The following is a 20,187-nucleotide window of genomic DNA, read 5'->3' on the forward strand; positions in this document are numbered from 1 at the left end:
GAAATAATTTTTGCAGTTTTATAGCTAATTTCCTGCAGTTCTGCACATTTTGTAATGACTTATGCCATACGATATCTGAGTGAGAATGACTAACAAAATCATTGTGGGTCCCCTAAAGGTCATGGACCCTGGCCACGTGCCCTGCATGCCCAATCGGTATTCGGCCATGATTACTACACGTTTAGATAGCTGGCTAGACTAACTACCAATCTATAAATTGTTAACTGACATGGCTAACTGAGTGACTGTCAGTGACTGACATAACAAGAGAAAAAGTGCTGACACACAACCAAATTTTGTAATTGCACCAGGTGTATCCTGCTATTCTTACTGTTAATATTAAGTTGAGACCCCGACTAAGGTCCTACATTTAAAAAAAGTAATAATTGTTGTTTTTTTGGGATATGGGGCCGCATATCGGCCGGGGCCCCTAATCGGCCGCTTATGTCACTTATGCCTAAAACTGGCCCTGCACACCAGGCTAAAGAGCCTTCATAGAAATTGGTTCCTAAATCAGCTTGAGTTCCAAGCAAGGGATGGGGATCTTTGAAGCTTTCTCCACCAGAGAAAATATTAGAAGAAAAAATGAATATTGAAGAACATTTACCCTGCAGCAAGATAATGATTAATGAAGCAAATCTTTAAAATAGTAAATTAATTCTGCCAAATGTAGACGATTTGACCTTGATGATACAATTACAAAAGTTGATCAAAAACAAGTATTTCGTGTTATTATTATTATTATAACTATTATTCTTACTTTATTAAGCCTAATAGACGATAAACAGATGATAATTCACTCTCCAAATTAACCCATTCATATATTTATTTTACCTGTTAGATTTTATACAAATTATGCCATATATCTCGTCACCAAATGATGTCAGAGTAGGCGTATACAAGTTTCTGTTCTCCTCTACCCCACTGCTACTGACTGTGGCCTGGAGAGGGAACAGAGACGCTTCTCAGTTGTGAGATTACGTTCACAAAGGAAACTGGTAATGCTAAGAAAATATTCATTGCGCGCTCGCTTTTCTCAATTCATAAATGCTGACTTAAATTTGTGGCGTTTTCAACTTGTTTGCCTCTAATATTACAATCATGAGGGAGTAAGGAATTAATATTTGTCGGTGCTTGGAGCTTGTTCATTTCCACAAACGCTCCCGACTTTTCCAATGATATGGCTTCACATCTGGAACACTTTCTCTCTTTGAATTCCAAATGTTGAAAATATGAACGAGATCATGTAGTAGTGAAGCTGGCATTTGGAGAGCCGTTAAACATCAGGAGCGGGTGCTGAACATGCCCATGCAGCTGTTTTCACAAGGTATCTAAATGAGTGCTTTCTGGAGTTAATGGCCAACTTTTCGCTACACCAATGAATGATTGGAGTGGAGACGAATTTCTGGAAGATGCAATAGCTGAATATGATAGGAACTAGGAAGGGCAATGAATGCAAAACTATGGATTTGGAAACGTTCCATACGCGTTGTGCTCTGGACTAAAAACATATCCCACACTTTACTGGCGCGTCCCAAATGAAAAAAGTTGTGAGTCGGTAGGCGGCGCACGTTCATACCTATGTTTTTCACTACCTTACTTCATTTGAACAGAAAACAAATGCAGAAAGGAGACGGGGTCGTCGGCACTGGCCACGATCTGCTGAATCACAACTATTTCGTACTGAAACTTCGCGACTGGGGACGCAGTATCTTGTTCCAGCCATGATTCAGGCTACCTTTGGGTGACATACCGAGCTTTTTAAAGCTTGTTGTTCATAAGAGTGAATGTGGACACTTATGTTAGTTCCGTCCTAACACACTAAAGAATAATGAATAACTATTTTTGGGGGGAATAGCATGAGATTTTTCTGATCCTCACCGCAGAGTCAAGACATCGATCATTCCCTGAGGGTGATCTAAATAACTATAGGTTTAATTGCGGTCACTCAATGCGATCACCGTCGATTTACCTGGCAGTTTCGATTGTAAATGATGATGAAGCTCAGTCGGCAATTCACTGTTTTTGGAAGTGCCATATTCTGTGTTGTTATCTTCTCATTGTACCTGATGCTGGATCACCTGCAATTAGACCATACCAAAAGTCCAAACAACAGTGGGGATAAATTGCAAAATGTAAGTTTTTCGATTTCGTTGGCTGTTTGGTTCAGATAAGCTACTTATTTTCTCACTTTTTGCAGTGTAGATCAGACATGCATGTATAAGATCGTAGCGTATAACTTGAGTGCAACGTTGTTTTTACATGGTTGCACAAATATCAATAACTTTGTAAAGTAGCCCATTTCCTCAATATCCTATCTATGTTGTGTAGGCAATCACATAGAGAACTGGCGTTGATTGGCTGCTGTAGGCTTACTAATTAGCCTACATTGTTATAACGTTACATTGTAGGCCTATCCAAGGTTCCAGACAATGTAAACATATTTTCAACTGTAGCCTGTACAATAGCCTACATACTATAATTGTGTTACATGATAGAGTTATTGTCTTGCAACAGATATGGTTCCAATGAACACACACACAAAAAATGCATATTGAGATCTTATCGTGGGCCGGGTTCTGTGTTGCATAATTCCATTCCTGAATGAGTGAAAACTAGTCTTCCTAAGAATACGGGTTGCCTCCCACAATAAATGTTCCAGTGTACACCTATATTATTATACACCTATTATACACCCGTGCTGTTGCCCTAGGTCTGGGATTTCTGAGACTAAGTGAAAACTGGTAAAAGTGGTAATGTTTGTCTAATAAGAAGGTGACTGACCACTTGTTTTCTATATAGTAGTCATTTCCACTTCCTGTCATTGAAGTCTTAAAAAATAAACCTATATACATTGACACTTTGTATTTGTCACCGTGGATGACATAGGTCCTCATTTTGGTAACACTACATTAATGTTACTTATATAAAGGTTTACAATTAGTTTATTGGCAGTCATTTAAAATATTAATAGACTCATTATAACTCATTTATAAACACTCATTGCATAATTATATGCATACTGTATTGTATACAGCCAGTAAACTTGTTCTCCCCTGTCCCTCCTTCTCGTTCATCAGGGCCAGTTGTCCATCCTGCAGGATAAGATTGACCGCTTGGAGAGGCTACTGTCAGAGAACAATGAGATCATAGCCAACATCAGGGACTCTGTGATCAACCTGAAGGAGTCGGTCAAGGACGGCCGTGGGGGTCTTGACGGCAGGAACATGAGCCAAGGGCCCTATCTAGAACTGCTGGCTTCGCCTCCACTGGTCCTCCCTATTGACTCACAAGACTGTCAGTTTGCAGCAAGGGAGTTCTCCAAGCCAGCAGATGGGGTGCAGGTAAGAGTTTTATAAGGTGGATACAATGACAAACAAACAGTTCAGGTGTTCGTGTAGCAACATTGTTGAAGGATTGAACTGCGATCGGATCTGTTCAACATACTCCAGGGAAAGTTTGAAGTAAACAAACCTCCATGCACACAGTTAACTGCCAGTGTTTATTTTTATTGAACTCTAAATTTCACCTCTTTTAATAAGATACATCATTATATAAAGTGACACCATCATGATCTCATTACCATGATGCCAACCTTCCATGCTGAATTGCTCCCACCATCAGTGTGAAATATGAAGCCTTGTAATAGCCATGGGGACGATACTTATTGCAATGTGTCATGGTTATGGTGTTGAAATGAAGGACAAATGTTAAAACCATTACACTACCATTACACTATGTGCCAAGAATATGTTATTGAATATTTTCCCAATTAATATTATGAGCACACAGACTTCGTAATGCATTAGTATACAGCTCGAATGAATTCAAACAGGTGTAATCTGAATGGGTTTGGTTATATTATCTGGTCTGGTTGGACTATCCTTTTCCTTTCTAGGTAGTCCATCATGTCAGGTGAGGTATTGAATGCCAGCTCATGGGAAATGTTTTTGGTTGTATATGTGGGAAACGTAAGAAGGGACTGCAGTTTGACTTGAAAGACAGGTTTCTTTAGAAAGAGTTAATACCTTAAGTCACTCTATACGCAAGAATGTCACAGATCGAAAATAAACCTATCACTCCTGTGCTAAAATAGACAGAATGAGACACCATATGTCTGTATATACATCAGGGCTCATCAACTAAATTCAGCCGCGGGCAGATTTTTTCATGAGAGGATGGTCGGGGGGCCGGAGCATAATTACAAATCATTTGTAGACTGCAAATTGACCGCAAGAAGCCCAAATAGATATAATGTTTGACTAAAACATAATCATTTCAAACCTTGCTTACATTTATATACGATCACGCATCTCTCTATTATGCGTGGGAATACTTGGGAACAGATTTCTTAAATTAAAATCGCTTGGAGCTGATTTCCTGGTGTTTTTACAGTCTTTTATGTCTAACAATGAAAATTCCCCAAAATAATAATACAGAATAATTCATATATATATTTATTTAAATGTATTATTATTTTTTTTTTTAAATGCTCAAAAGACATAATAAAATCACGTTTGGCCAGCGGGCCACCAGTTGGGGAACCCTGATATACAGTATATCTCATCATATTTACAGTACAGTACAGTTAAGTTCAGATTAGACAAACAGTTTTGCCCTTTTTGAGTCACTTAAATCTGACAAACGACACTTAAACTGTTTGCTCAATCAGCCACCTTTAGTCACTGTTAGTGAATCTACGGTGCTGTGAAAAAGTATTTGCCCCTTTTCTAATTTTCTCTACTTCTGCATATTTTTGATACTGAATGTTGTCGGATCTTCAACCGGAACCTGATATTGGATAGAGGGAACCTGAGTGAACAAATAACACAATTACATACTAATTTTATAAACGGGGTTATGCAGGACACAATGCCCCTGTTTGAGGGGGTGGTTGCCCCCTTGCACTCGGTGGCTGGTCGTGGAATTAGATCTGTACTTAGACTAGACAAGGTATTTCCAAACTGGGTACGCGCAATGCCATCAGGGGTACACCAAATAAAAGTGATTTCACATTTTCAAACAGTGCATTTTATATTTTCCAACGGGGCTATACATCTGGGTGTTTTTTTATTTTTTTTTATTAAAATGTTTTTTTTTTTATAATTCTCGCCTGAGTAGCCTCGTTTCACTGCTAAAAATGGAATTAAAGCATCTAGTGTTCAGCGAAATAACACAATGTAAAATACAGGTAGCCTAGTCAAATAATTAACATCCAATCACATTAACCGTTACTCTCTCGCGGGTAACCTTCACTCTTGCGCGGACGTTTAGAAATAAAACATGGCAATTAGAAAAATAAGCAACAAGTTTTTTTTTTTTTGCCAGAATAAAGACGACTTTCGAGTAGTAAGACGTGTATAAAAGCAACAGATACCATTTAATAAGAAGGGGCTAGAAGCATATTATATGGTGAGCTACTGAGTGGCTAGGACAGGCAAGCCCCATACTATTGTGGGGTAGAGGTCGACCGATTAATCGGAATGGCCGATTAATTAGGGCCCATTTCAAGTTTTCATAACAATTGGAAATCGGTGTTTTTGGATGCTGATTTGGCCTATTTGTAATTTATTATTATTATTATTATTATTATTATTTTTTTTTTTAGACCTTTATTTAACTATGCAAGTCATTTAAGAACACATTCTTATTTTCAATGACAGCCTAAGAACGGTGGGTTAACTGCCTTGTTCAGGGGCAGAACGACATTTTTACCTTGTCAGCTCGGGGATTCAATCTTACAACCTTACGGTTAACTAGTCCAACGCTCTAACCACCTGCTTTACATTGCACTCCACGAGGAGCCTGCCTGTTACGCGAATGCAGTAAGAAGCCAAGGTAAGTTGCTAGCTAGCATTAAACTTATCTTATAAAAAAACAATCAATCAATCATAATCACTAGTTAACTACACATGGTTGATGATATTACTAGTTTATCTAGCCTGTCCTGCGTTACATATAATCGCTTAGGTACACGTTGCTCCAACCATAAACATCAATGCCTTACTTAAAATCAATACACAAGTATATATTTTTAAACCTGCATATTTAGTTAATATTGCCTGCTAACATGAATTTCTTTTAACTAGGGAAAATTTGCCACTTGCAAACAGAGTCAGGGTATATGCAGCAGTTTGGGCCGCCGGGCTCGTTCCGAACTGTGAAGACTATTTCTTCCTAACAAAGACAGCCGACTTCGCCAAACGGGGGATGATTTAACAAAAGCGCATTTGCGAAAAAAGCACAATCGTTGCACGACTGTACCTAACCATAAACATCAATGCCTTTCTTAAAATCAATACACAGAAGTATATATTTTTAAACCTGCATATTTAGCTAAAAGAAATCCAGGTTAGCAGGCAATATTAACCAGGTGAAATTGTCATTTTGCGTTCATTGCTCGCAGAGTCAGGGTACATGCAACAGTTTGGGCCGCCTGGCTCGTTGCGAACTAATTTGCCAGAATTTTACGTAATTATGACATTGAAGGTTGTGCAATGTAACAGGAATATTTAGACTTAGGGATGCCACCCGTTAGATAAAATCCGGAAGGGTTCTGTATTTCACTGACAGGAAAAATGTTTTGATGATAGTTTCCGGATTCAACCATATTAATGACCCAAGGCTCGTATTTCTGTGTGTTATTATGTTATAATTAAGTCTATGATTTGATAGAGCAGTCTGACTGAGCGGTGGTAGGCACCAGCAGGCTCGTAAGCGTTCATTCAAACAGCACTTTAGTGCGTTTGCCAGCAGCCCTTCGCAATGCATTGCGCTGTTTATGACTTCAAGCCTGTCAACTCCCAAGATTAGGCTGGTGTAACCGATGTGAAATGGTTAGCAGGTTGCGCGCTAATAGCGTTTCAAACGTCACTTGCTCTGAGACTTGGAGTAGTTTTTCCCCTTGCTCTACATGGGTAACGCTGCTTCGAGGGTGGCTGTTGTCGATGTGTTCCTGGTAGGAGCGAGGAGAGGGACGGAAGCTGTACTGTTACACTGGCAATACTAAAGTACCTATATGAACATCCAATAGTCAAAGGTATATGAAATACAAATCGTATAGAGAGAAATAGTCCTATAATTCCAATAATAACTACAACCTAAAACTTACCTGGGAATATTGAAGACTCATGTTAAAAGGAACCACCAGCTTTCATATGTTCTCATGTTCTGAGCAAGGAACTTAAACGTTAGCTTTCATACATGGCACATAATGCAATTTTACTTTCTTCTCCAACACTTTGTTTTTGCATTATTTAAACCAAATGGAACATGTTTCATTATTTATTTGAGGCTAAATTGATTTTATTGATGTATTATATTAAGTTAAAATAAGTGTTCATTCAATATTGTTGTAATTGTCAATATTAGGAAAAAAAAGAAAAAATTGGCCGAATATTTTTTTTTTTTTTTTTAATCGGCATCGGGTTTTTTGGTTCCTCCAATAATCGGTATCGGCGTTGAAAAATCACAATCGGTCGACCTCTATTGTGGAGGACTTCATTCTTCCTGCTGCCGTGGATAAGGCTGGGACAATGCTGGGGGAAAAGGCCAAAAAAGCTATACAGACAATTTCTTCATCAAACAACACTTTCACGACGCATCAGTGAATTATATGCATTACAGCTGGATGAGTCAACAGATGTGGCGGGCCTGGCACAGCTCCTGGTATGTCCGTTACGTTTTATGGGGGGTCAATTAAGGAAAACCACTGGAAACCAGGACATGAGAGGATATTTTTAAAGCAAGGCCCCTGAACTCTCGTGTAGTTTCTGCATTATGCAATGATATGGGCAGCGATCATGTAACGCTTTTACAACATACAGAATTCCGCTGGTTATCAAGGGGCAAAGTATTGACACTTTTTTAAAATTTTTTTTTTAATTTGGAGACGAGCTTAGTTTTATTTACTGACCATTTTCACTTGTCTGATCGCTTGCATGATGACTAGTTTCTCATACGACTGGCCTATCTGGGTGATGTTTTATCTCGCCTGAATGATCTGAATCTAGGATTACAGGGACTCTCCAACTATATTCAATGTGCGGAACAAAATTGAGGCTATGATTAAGAAGTTCGATTCCCACGGGGGGGCCAGTACAATTGTTTATTTTTTTTATTTTTTTTAAATGTATGAAATCTATGCATTCACTACTGTAAGTCGCTCTGGATAAGAGCGTCTGCTAAATGACTAAAATGTAAATGTAAATGTAATGTAAATATATTTGTTCTTCACATCAATCATGATAACAAGCTAATTTCTATGATTTATATTCCTGTTATTAAAATTATGGCTTTAGTCAGTGGCTCTCGTACCATAGAGCAGACATTATTTAATCTTGTCCTCTCTGTATCACATTCCATTCATTCCATCATTTTATTTGGCCAAAAGACAAAGAGACATTTAAGTTGGTGTGAGTTCCAAAGAAATACCAAGCGGTCTCAGTTTGCGGTAGAATTTCCATCTCTCACTTGCGTTCTTCTGACTTGCTGATGTCACAGATATGACTGTTATCGTACACATATTTTCAGGAACAGATTCACTGCTTTCTTTCTTTGCTCTGTGGTGGATTAGGCACTTAACTGCCACTGTGACTTAAAGTAAACACAAACTGAATCAAATACATGAAACTTCCTTGAACAAATTCTAGAGTACATAGCCTAATAAAGTGAGGCTTTGCTGCAAACCATACATTTTAGTCATTTAGCAGACACTCTTATCCAACCGACTTACAGTAGTGAGTGCATCCATTTTTCATACTGGTCCCCCGTGGGAATCGAACCCACAACCCTGGCGTTCCAAGTGCCATGCTCTACCAACTGAGCCAGGCGTGGCCCCATTTACCTCAAGAATGTCCCACTATTTGTTTTTGTTGTTTATTTTTCAGTTGCTAGATGTGTATGACCTCCTGACCTTTGACAACCATGATGGGGGAGTGTGGAAACAAGGCTTTGATATCACCTACCAGGAGAATGAATGGGACAGCGAGCCACTGCAAGTCTTTGTTGTGCCCCACTCACACAATGATCCTGGTAAGCAGTGCACTACTTCTGACCATTAAACGGACATTACACTCCAAAATCAGGTTGTAGTTCTTCACAATCGATGGCGTGGGACATGGATTTATCTTGACACAAGACTACTTTAGAGGTTTGAAAACATTCACAAAATGTTTATTTTTGAGTATATTGTCCCTTTAAAGCTAACCTGGAAACACTGGACATTGTTCTGTGACTTCTTTAATGCTTTGTTTTCTCTACTTAATGCAGTCACAACCTTGTGCAGACAGGAAGCAAGGCGTGGGCCGCTCCACAGCAGAGTCAGGATTCATATTTCGCTCCTTCCTGGGTTAATTGTGTTTCCTGGTTTGTCAAGGGAACAAGCATTATACCACAGTACATAACATAAAGACAAGCATTATAGACGGGTCAACTGACAATGTCACGAAAACGATGCACGCGCTTCAATGGGGCAAAAGGCTGTGTGTTGTTATGATTCTGGATGGCCAGATAGCTACCAACAATGACAAGAAGCTGCCATGTGGGGAATCGTAGGTGGCTCATTTCTTGTTTTGAGGAGGTTTGACTGATGTCACGTCTATGCTAATATGGCTACAATTCGCTACCTAGCTAACCAACAACTGTAACAATGTATTTGAGAGACAACAAGTGCTCATTGTGCAAATTTATTTATGTTTTCAGTAAGTATTGGAGACAAAATATAGTTTACATGTTGTCAACAATCTAAGCCAACCCAGTCTGTTTTGCACCATAGTTGTGCACATGTCTGTTTTGTTGCTAAACAACCAACCCGTCTATACCACAATATAAACTGGGTGGTTAGAGCCCTGAATGCTAATTGGCTGACAGCCGTGGTATATCAGACCATATACCACAATAAGGCACCAGGTGTCTTATTGCTATTATAACCTGGTTAGCAATGTAATTAGAGCAGTACAAATAACAGTTTTGTCATACCCATGGTATACGGTCTGATATACCATAGCTGTCAGCCAATCAGCATTCAGAGCTCAAACCACCCTGTTTATAATGTGGCATAGACGGGTTGCTTAATTATACAACATGAAGATGTGTGTGGGGTGGCACCACTACTGTAACAATGGAGAAAGAGACCTATTCTATCGGTTTTGACCATCAGTGTGTTTGACCTCTCATTATAAAAAAGGGCTTTCTGCTTTCTTTCTTTCAAATGGCCTGATAATTATTGACAAGTTGACATAGAGCAATTGATGAAAGTCTTGTCCTGTTACCTTTAGAAAAAATATATACAGTATCAGTAAAAATTTTGGACACACCAACTCATTCAAGGGTTTTTCTTTATTTTTACTACTTACTACATTGTAGAATAATAGTGAAGACATCAAAACAAATCAAAGAAGCCACCCTTTGCCTTGATGACAGCTTTGCATACTCTTGGCATTCTCTCAACCAGCTTCATGAGGAATGCTTTTCCAACAGACTTGAAGGAGTTACCACCTATGCTAAGCACTTGTTGTATGCTTTTCCTCCACTCTGCAGTCCAACTCATCCCAAACCATCTCAATTGGGTTGAGATCGGGTGATTGGGGAGGCCAGGTCATCTGATGCAGCACTATCACTCTCCTTGGTCAAATAGCTCTTACATAGCCTGGAGGTGTGTTTTGGGTCTTTGTCCTGTTGAAAAAACAAATGATAGTCCCACTAAGCGCATACCAGATGGGATTGCGTATTGCTGCAGAATGCTGTGGTAGCCATGCTGGTTGTGTGCCTTGAATTCTAAATAAATCACAGACATTGTCACCAGCAAAGCACCCACACACCATCACACCTCCTCCATGCTTCACAGTGGGAACCACACATGCTGAGATTATTCGTTTACCTACTATGCGTCTCACAAAGACACAGTGATTGGAACCAAAAATCGTACATTTGGACTCATCAGACCAAAGGACAGATTTCCACCGGTCTAATGTCCATTGCTCGTGTTTTGTAGCCCAAGCTTATTGGTGTCCTTTAGTAGTGGTTTCAGCAATTCAACCATGAAGGCCTAATTCACGCAGGGTCCTCTGAACAGTTGATGTGTCTGTTACTTTAACTCTGTGAAGCATTTATTTGGGCTGCATTCTGAGGTGCAGTTAACTCTAATTAACTTTTTCTCTGCAGCAGAGGTAACTCTGGATTTTCCTTTCCTGTACCGGTCCTCATGAGAACCAGTTTCATCATAGCGCTTGATGGTTTTTGTGACTGCACTTGAAGAAACGTTCAAAGTTCTTGAAATGTTCCGTAGTGACTGACCTTCATGTCTTTAAGTAATGATGGACTGTCGCTTCTCTTTGCTTGTTTGAGTTGTTCTTGCCATAATATGGACTTGGTGTTTTACCAAATAGGGCTATCTTCTGTATACCACCCCTACCTGGTCACAACATAGCTGATTGGCTCAAACGCATTAAGAAGGAAAGATATTCAACAAATTAACTTTTAACAATGGCACACCTGTTAATTGAAATGCATTCCAGGTGACTACCTCATGAAGCTGGTTGAGAGAATGCCAAGAGTGTGCTTCCTGTTCACCCATGACTACATGGCCAGGCACAACTCCAACACAATCATTAAGTTTGCCCGACGACACAACAGTGGTCGGCCTGATTACCGACAACGATGAGACAGCCTATAGGGAGGAGGTCAGAGACCTGGCCGTGTGGTGCCAGGATAACAACTTCTCCCTCAACGTGATCAAGACAAAGGAGATGATTGTGGACTAAAGGAAAAGGAGGACCGAGCATACCCCCATTCTCATCAACGGGGCTGTAGTGGAGCAGGTTGAGAGCTTTAAGTTCCTTGGTGTCTACTTTACCAACAAACTATCATGGTCCAAACACACCAAGACAGTCGTGAAGAGGACACGACAAAGCCTATTCCCCCTCAGGAGACTGAAAAGATTTGGCATGGGTCCTCAAATCCTCAAAAGGTTCTATTGCTGCACCATCGAGAGCATCCTGACTGGTTGCATCACTGCCTGGTATGGCAACTGCTCGGCCTCTGACCGCAAGGCACTACAGAGGGTAGTGCCTACGGCCCAGTACATCACTGGGACCAAGCTTCCTGCCATCCAGGAACTTTATACCAGGCGGTGTCAGAGGAAGGCCCTAAAAAACTCCAGCCACCCTAGTCATAGACTGTTCTCTCTGCTACCGCACGGCAAGTGGTACCGGAGCGCCAAGTCTCTAGGTCCAAAAGGCTTCTTAACAGCTTCTACCCCCAAACCATAAGACTCCTGAACAGCTAATCAAATGGCTACCCGGACTATTTGCATTGTCCCCTCTCCTCCCACCACCCCCTCTTTTACACTGCTGTGCCTCTCTGGTTATTATCTATGAATAGTCACTTTAACTCTACCTACATGTACATATTACCTCAATTACTTGGACTAACCTATGCCCCCGCACATCGACTCTGTACTGGTTCCCCGTGTATATAGCCTCCACATCGACTGTGTACTGGTTCCCCCTGTATATAGCCTCCACATCGACTGTGTACTGGTTCCCCCTGTATATAGCCTCCACATCGACTCTGTACTGGTTCCCCCTGTATATAGCCTCCACATCGACTCTGTACTCGTTCCCCCGTATATAGCCTCCACATCGACTCTGTACTGGTTCCCCCTGTATATAGCCTCCACATCGACTCTGTACTGGTTCCCCCTGTATATAGCCTCCACATTGACTCTGTACTGGTTCCCCCTGTATATAGCCTCCACATTGACTCTGTACTGGTTCCTCCTGTATATAGCCTCCACATTGACTCTGTACTGGTTCCCCCTGTATATAGCCTCCACATTGACTCTGTACTGGTTCCCCCTGTATATAGCCTCCACATTGACTCTGTACTCGTTCCCCCGTATATAGCCTCCACATCGACTCTGTACTGGTTCCCCCTGTATATAGCCTCCACATCGACTCTGTACTGGTTCCCCCTGTATATAGCCTCCACATCGACTCTGTACTGGTTCCCCCTGTATATAGCCTCCACATCGACTCTGTACTGGTTCCCCCTGTATATAGCCTCCACATTGACTCTGTACTGGTTCCCTCTGTATATAGCCTCCACATTGACTCTGTACTGGTTCCCCCTGTATATAGCCTCCACATTGACTCTGTACTGGTTCCCCCTGTATATAGCCTCCACATTGACTCTGTACTGGTTCCCCCTGTATATAGCCTCCACATCGACTCTGTACTGGTTCCCCCTGTATATAGCCTCCACATTGACTCTGTACTGGTTCCCCCTGTATATAGCCTCCACATTGACTCTGTACTGGTTCCCCCTGTATATAGCCTCCACATTGACTCTGTACTGGTTCCCCCTGTATATAGCCTCGCTACTGCTGCTCTTTTATTTTTATTTTTTTACTTATCTATTTTTTACTTAACACTTATTTTTCTTAAAACTGCATTGTTAGTTAAGAGCTCGTAAGTAAACATTTCACTGTAAGGTCTACACCTGTTGTATTCAGCGCATGTGACAAATACAATTTGATTTGATTTGATTTGAAGCTGTCAATAAGGCAAAGGGTGGCTACTTTGAAGAATCGTACTTTTTGATTTGTTTAACACTTCTTTGGTTACTGCATATTTCCATATGTGTTATTTTATAGTTTTGATGTCTTCGCTGTTATTCTACAATGTAGAAAATAGTAAAAATTGTAAACATTTACTGCTACTGTGTATATATCAGAAAAATAACACAATTGATCAGACGCATCAGAAGCCTGTTTTGAAAAATTTCTTCAATAGTACATTTTGCACAGAAACACAGCCTTTTAATGGTGCGTTGCAGTGTGACTTAAAGGCGTAGTCCCTCACTAGACATTCCAGAGACTAAGGCGTTAGTGTAGGCACTAAGAGTAGTCAGTGCTGGGCATTTGTCACATCACGTGTAAGCACAGTAGCAGCATCTGCAGCCCAGTAACAGCCAAGGCCAACCTATTCTTTGTGCCTGAGATTGGGTAATTCTTCAGTAACCCAGTAACTCTGGTTTAACTAGGCTGGTTTTCCGTTAGAGTTGTATACAGTAGCTAATGACAATACTCATGCCCTTGCACCGTTTAAAAGCACTCATGCCTGTGTGCCTTCTACTGAATTATTTATCCTATTTTATCTTGCAGTGGAAATACTCTTTTGAATGCATTGATTTTCATTGGAAGTATGATGACATTATGTTGTTAAATCAATGGATGTGGCAAATAGATTGAACCACATGTTCTGCTCATTCACCTGATGATGATGATGATGATGGCTTTATTGACTCAGTTTATTGACTCTATGGTAGACACACACACACACACACACACACACACACACACACACACACACACACAGACAGACAGACAGACAGACAGACAGACAGACAGACAGACAGACAGACAGACAGACAGACAGACAGACAGACAGACAGACAGACAGACAGACAGACAGACAGACAGACAGACAGACAGACAGACAGACAGACAGACAGACAGACTACAGTTGTAATGTATGCTCTACCACTGTCATATTTGTCCATTTGTACGTTCTCAGGATGGCTGAAGACGTTTGACGAATACTACCGGGACCAGACCCAGCACATCCTGAACAACATAGTGGTGAAACTCCACGAGGACAGCCGCAGGAAAATGATCTGGTCCGAGATCTCATACTTCTCCAAGTGGTGGGACAACATCGACGACCAGAAGAGAGACGCTGTCAAGAGGTAGTCTGTCTGTCTGTCTCTGTCATTCTAGCTTCAAGGTGATACTGAAATCAATATGAGCAGCAAATCACTTATGGTTTATGTTATTGTTTTGTTGATATAGCTTGGCTGCTGTAAACGTGGAATCTAATTCCTCAGTGGATTTACAATAAGATTCCGATGCTCCTCTGTAATTCCCATTGTAATTAAAGCAAGCTTATGCCTTGCTTAGGGCTAGCAGTTTTATAGGGTTTCTAAAAAATTAAATTAAATTAGAAGTGACTCACTGGACAAAAACTGGTCAAATCAATGTTTTTCCCACATCATTTTAACCAAAAAAATGATATGTGATAACTAGGGTTGGGTGGTATCCAGATATTCATACCGTCATACCATTTCTGTACCATACCGGGGTATACGCTATTACCGGAAGTGCACACAAGAAGCACTATTTTTTGACGCACAAAACAAATTAGGCAACAGGGATCTTGATCCAGGAAGGGATTGAATGTCTCTGCTGTAACCAAGAATCTTGATCTTGACATCTAGACACTTAGCAAGTTAGCAAACCAAATGCATAGCTGGAGCCCTGAGCCGGATATGATTTATTTGACACTTAGATTTAGATTTCTTACAGTTAAAATTAACTTAAACTGAGTGTACAAAATATTAGGAACACCTTCCTAATATTGCGTTGCAGCCCTTTTTCCCTCAGAACAGCCTCAATTCATCAGGGCATGGACTACAAGGTGTGGAAAGCGTTCCACAGGGATGCTGGCTCATGTTGACCCCAGTGCTTCCCACAGTTGTGTCACGTTAGATGGTTGTCATTTGGGTGGTGGACCATTATTGATACACGGGAAACTTGAGCGTGAAAAACCCGTCAGCGTTGCAGTTCTTGACACACTCAAACCAGAGCCTCGCACCTACTACCATACCCCATTCAAAGGGACTTCAATCTTTTGTCCTGCCCATTCACCCTCTGAATGGCACACATACACAATCTATGTCTCAATTGTCTCAAAGCTTAAAAATTCTTCTTTAACCTGTCTCCACCCCTTCATCTCCACTGATTGAAGTGGATTTAACAGGTGACATCAATAAGGGATCATAGCTTTCACCTGGATTCACCTGGTCAGTCTATGTGATGGAAAGAGCAGGTGTTCCTAATATTTTGTACAGAGGGGAAATACCCCGTTATATGGTATAAACAGTATATTGTCCAAGCCTAGTGATGGTGTAAGGGAAAGTAAGGGATTTTCGTATTTTGTTCACCTAACTTTTAACATAAATCCTAGTTTACAGTTAAAACAATATTTACTCTGCCTGGTAACAGGAGTAAATTGGTTTGAATTGCCTTAACCAGCTAAACTGTCTATGGTCTTGAGGTCATCAAATCTATTTTGCTTGTGAGAGGCACATAGGTTAACACATGTTCTCGCTCACTCTGCCTCAGTCTCTTTAGCCACTTTAATAATTAAAAATAGGATGTAATAAGTGTATCACTAGTCACTCTAAACAATGCCACTTTTTAGAATGTTTACATACCCTACATTACTCATCTAATATGTATATACTGTACTCTATACCATCTACTGCATCTTGCCTATGCCGTTCGGCCATATATTCATCCATATATTTATATGTACATATTCTTATTCATTCCTTTACACTTGTGTGTAAAAGGTAGTTGTTGTGAAATTGTGTAATGGTTCTCTACTTCTGAAAACAGCCCCCAGAGCAAGAAGCAGGGTGTCACAAATGCTGTGTGCATTGGCCATGCTCACAACGAGCAACTGACGGGTAGGGTTCAGCAGCTAGCCTTGGGGGATACACAAACTGTGTATGAAATGCAATAAACATTTCAGCTGGAGGTTAGAATTCCAATTAGGAGCACAAAAAAACAGCCTTAAGGTGAAGAATAGAGGGAGATCTAACACAAATATTTATTCACTATTGATTTGATGCGCAGGGAGTTCTAAGCAAACAGATCCATTTTTTAAAATTTTTTTATATTCTGTGTTTACTATTTTTTTGTTGAGTGTCATTGCTTATGTAATAACTTATTTTCTTTGCATGTTTTATTTTATGTCAGCAAATTGAAGGTCTGGCGCTTAATGATAAAATGTTCCCTGTTACAGTACACGGAGAAGCATCGCTCGAGAAATTCGAACAAACGACCTCATTAATTCTTTAGAACTTTTAGAATTGGAAAGGAACATGTTTTTGAGCGGCGTGTTTTGGTTTGATGAAGGGACGTGTCCATCCGTCCTCGTTAGGATGCGGTGTTGCTATCTGCTAAGTGAAGATGGCACCTGCTTTCACTACTCCAACTCTTCAACACCAGGACAGACCTACACGACACACCACTTCCACCTGTCCAATCATAGAACAATGAAGGAAACCTTCTGGTGATTGAATGATACCAAAGAAATATCACATTTCCGTGGAGAGAAAATAAAGAGCAATTTCAACTTGTTATTACGAAAATTGCTGAGTCGTTGTCCTTTGTTTTGCTTATCCATGCTCTTATTTAAGGGGCTCGCCAGGGACACGTTAAGGAAGTCTGCAATTGAAATATGCTCGGCGAACAGAGAAAAGATGCTGAATCGCAATCATAGCAAGGTTTCCTGTCCTAACAAGAGATGGGAGTAACTCCTGAGGTGGTTGATTTTACTCTTAGGACTTAGGAGTAAGACAATTCAACAGCTACAGAGAAGAAGATTGTTCTTGTTGTCGCAATAAGTAGGGCCCTGATTTTTTTTCTCAGCCACACATGAGGTGATGTCTCGTGCAACTAAGGGTGCGTTTGTAAATTCACTCTGGCTATCTACACCGATTTCAGAGCACTCTCGTCTGAGTGTGCCAGAGCACAGAATAACTGATGAATTTACAAGCGCGCAACCCCCTTCTGAATATGACCGGTGTCAGTAAACATCTGCAAAAAAACATAATTAAATTGTTGCCAACCCCACAGTTACAGTCACCAACGCTCTAGATAACATGAAAACTAGGGAGAGTAAAATGGTCATAGTGAGGTGTTCTCTCATTTGTGTCTGGAAGTAGCTAGCAAGCTAGCCAACTTTAGTCAGTTAGCTTGGGTGCCTGACTCACGTTGTGAGGTCACAACGCTCGAATCAACCCTACTCCTCGGCCAGGGCGTCCAGTGTGTGCTATGAACACTCCGAGATTTACAAACGGACAGTTCCAACCGTCTCTGTAGCACTCCACCAATCAGGCCTTTATGCTAGAGTGACAACGCTCTGAATTTATGAACGCCCAGAACGCACTCTGGCACTCCATAGTGAATTTACAAACACACCCTAAGATCTATTACACCTTTAGAATTTACAAACACACCCTAAGATCTATTACACCTTTAGAATTTACAAACACACCCTAAGATCTATTACACCTTTAGAATTTACAAACACACCCTAAGATCTATTACACCTTTAGAATGTCTTATTTTTAGGGTTGCAAAATTCCGGTAATTCTCCCAAAATTCCCCGGTTTTCCAGAAATCCTGGTTTGAGGATTCCTAGTATTCCTGCTGATTCCCTTGGAATTCCAGGAATCTTCCAAGCAGGATTTCTGGACAACTGGGGAATTTGGATAAGTTACTGGAATTTTGCAGGTTCCTGACCATATAACATACATTTTGTAATCTGGTATTTTTTTTTATTTTTACAACTTAATACAATTAATTTTTTTTACATTCAACCTGCAATTTTGAATGGAAAAAGAAGCTCATAAATTGATAAAGCTGCATGGTTTTTGTATAGCCTTTTTTTCTTTTGGCTTTGAGCTATGAATTGGTAATTGACTGAGCTGATTGTCTTAGAGCCTGAATGATAATTTTCCTCTATGTTGTTTAGTCTGTTTGAGCAAGGCCAGTTGGAGATCACAACGGGAGGCTGGGTGATGCCTGATGAAGCCAACTCGCATTACTTTGCATTAATTGACCAGCTATTGGAGGGACACCAATGGTTGGAGAGAAATGTGGGTGAGTGCATAAAATATCAGGAGTTAGTTATCTGGAAAGAGATCATAAAAAGGACATTTGTTGGCAAGCACAACATATTGGTTATTTTGCATGATTCAAACAAAATGATTAGCACACTTTAACCATCAGAGATTTTATCTATCGATTTATATATCAAATGAAATGTATTTATAATGCCCTTTTTACATCAGCCAGTGTCACCAAGTGCTTATACAGAAACCCAGCCTAAAACCCCAAACAGCAAGCAATGCAGAAAAACTCCTTAGAAAGGCAGGAACCTAGGACGAAACCTAGAAAGGAACCAGGCTCTGAAGGGTGGCCAGTCCTCTTCTGGCTGTGCTGGGTGGAGATTATAAATGTACATGGCCATTAATTGTCCTTCAAGATGTTCAAACGTTCATAGATGACCAGCAGGGTCAAATAATAATCGCAGTAGTTGTAGATTGTGCAACAGGTTAGCACCTCAGGAGTAAATGACAGTTGACTTTTCATAGCCGAGCATTCAGAGGTTGAGAGCAGATGCGATAGAGAGAGAGCAAGAGAGAGCGAGAGAGAGTGTCGTGAACAGCAGGTCCGGGACAAGGTAGCACGTCCAGTGAACAGGTCAGGGTTCCATAGCCGCAGGCAGAACAGTTGAAACTGGAGCAGCAGCACGACAGGGTAGCATGACAAGGTATGAACAGATGAACCCAGTGGCAGCTGGTGACTTAAAAAGTTAGGGAGGATGACTGATGCAAATGTGTTGATTCAGAGTTCAGACAACCTTTTAATTATGCTAATGATTGACCTGTGTAACAGATGTTTATTTCAAGGATTTTTATGTAATGTTTCATCGTTTTTTATTGTTTAGAATTTTTCCTCAAAAAAGGAGGACTGTTGCCAACCTCCTCTGCATGAACCTGGATTCTCCCTCTATTCTCCCCTGTTAGGAGTGAAACCCCAGACGGGCTGGGCTGTGGATCCGTTTGGCCACTCCCCTACCCAGGCGTACCTGTTGAAACAGGCTGGCCTGGCCAACATGCTCATCCAGAGGGTGCACTACTCCGTCAAGAAACACTTTGCCAGTCAGAAGACCCTGGAGTTCTTTTGGAGACAGAACTGGGGCAAGTAACCAGAATAAATGTAGCCCTGTGGCTCTCCCAGGGTGCACTTCCAGAGTCAGTGTTTCCCCTAGCTAGAAGGTAAGGGGTCCTGCCCCACTTATACAGTTGTAGGGGAAACACTGCTCAGTGTTTACACTACTGTAGCATTCAACATGCTGGAGATCCAGTACTCTTGCCTCTGTTCTCAGTGGTTCAGGTACTATCTTAGCCATTAAATTAAGCATTTAGCATATACAAATTCCTAGTTCTACTGCAAGTCTATGGACAGAAACAAAAGAACATGACCTCAGAGTGACTAGTACATACTCATGTAGTCAGTAGAAAACAAATCCTTCCAATTCCTGTACATAT

The 20,187-nt window shown here is 40.8% G+C and overlaps 1 protein-coding gene and 1 non-coding gene across 4 annotated transcripts in view; one reads left to right on the forward strand and one right to left on the reverse strand.

Annotated features, from left to right (window-relative positions):
- The first annotated feature begins 933 nt into the window (after nucleotides 1-933).
- LOC106568341 (alpha-mannosidase 2) overlaps nucleotides 934-20,187 on the forward strand; it is a 50,573-nt gene continuing 31,319 nt past the window's right edge. For 2 of the 3 annotated variants that reach the window (XM_014138604.2, XM_045692502.1), the window contains exons 1-6: nucleotides 934-2,135; nucleotides 3,081-3,344; nucleotides 8,889-9,033; nucleotides 14,577-14,748; nucleotides 18,606-18,733; nucleotides 19,663-19,836. In XM_014138604.2, coding sequence (XP_013994079.2) covers nucleotides 1,992-2,135; nucleotides 3,081-3,344; nucleotides 8,889-9,033; nucleotides 14,577-14,748; nucleotides 18,606-18,733; nucleotides 19,663-19,836 — 1,027 coding nt within the window. In that variant the 5' untranslated portion in view covers nucleotides 934-1,991. The remainder of the gene's footprint in view (nucleotides 2,136-3,080; nucleotides 3,345-8,888; nucleotides 9,034-14,576; nucleotides 14,749-18,605; nucleotides 18,734-19,662; nucleotides 19,837-20,187) is intronic. The other variant, XM_045692503.1, reaches the window with a different exon arrangement.
- Nucleotides 8,763-8,836, reverse strand: trnap-ugg (transfer RNA proline (anticodon UGG)). The gene has a single exon. It is a non-coding gene; the product is annotated as a tRNA-Pro (tRNA).

This window comes from Salmo salar, chromosome ssa13 (genome assembly GCF_905237065.1).
Source record: "Salmo salar chromosome ssa13, Ssal_v3.1, whole genome shotgun sequence".
Classification (NCBI taxonomy): domain Eukaryota; kingdom Metazoa; phylum Chordata; class Actinopteri; order Salmoniformes; family Salmonidae; genus Salmo; species Salmo salar.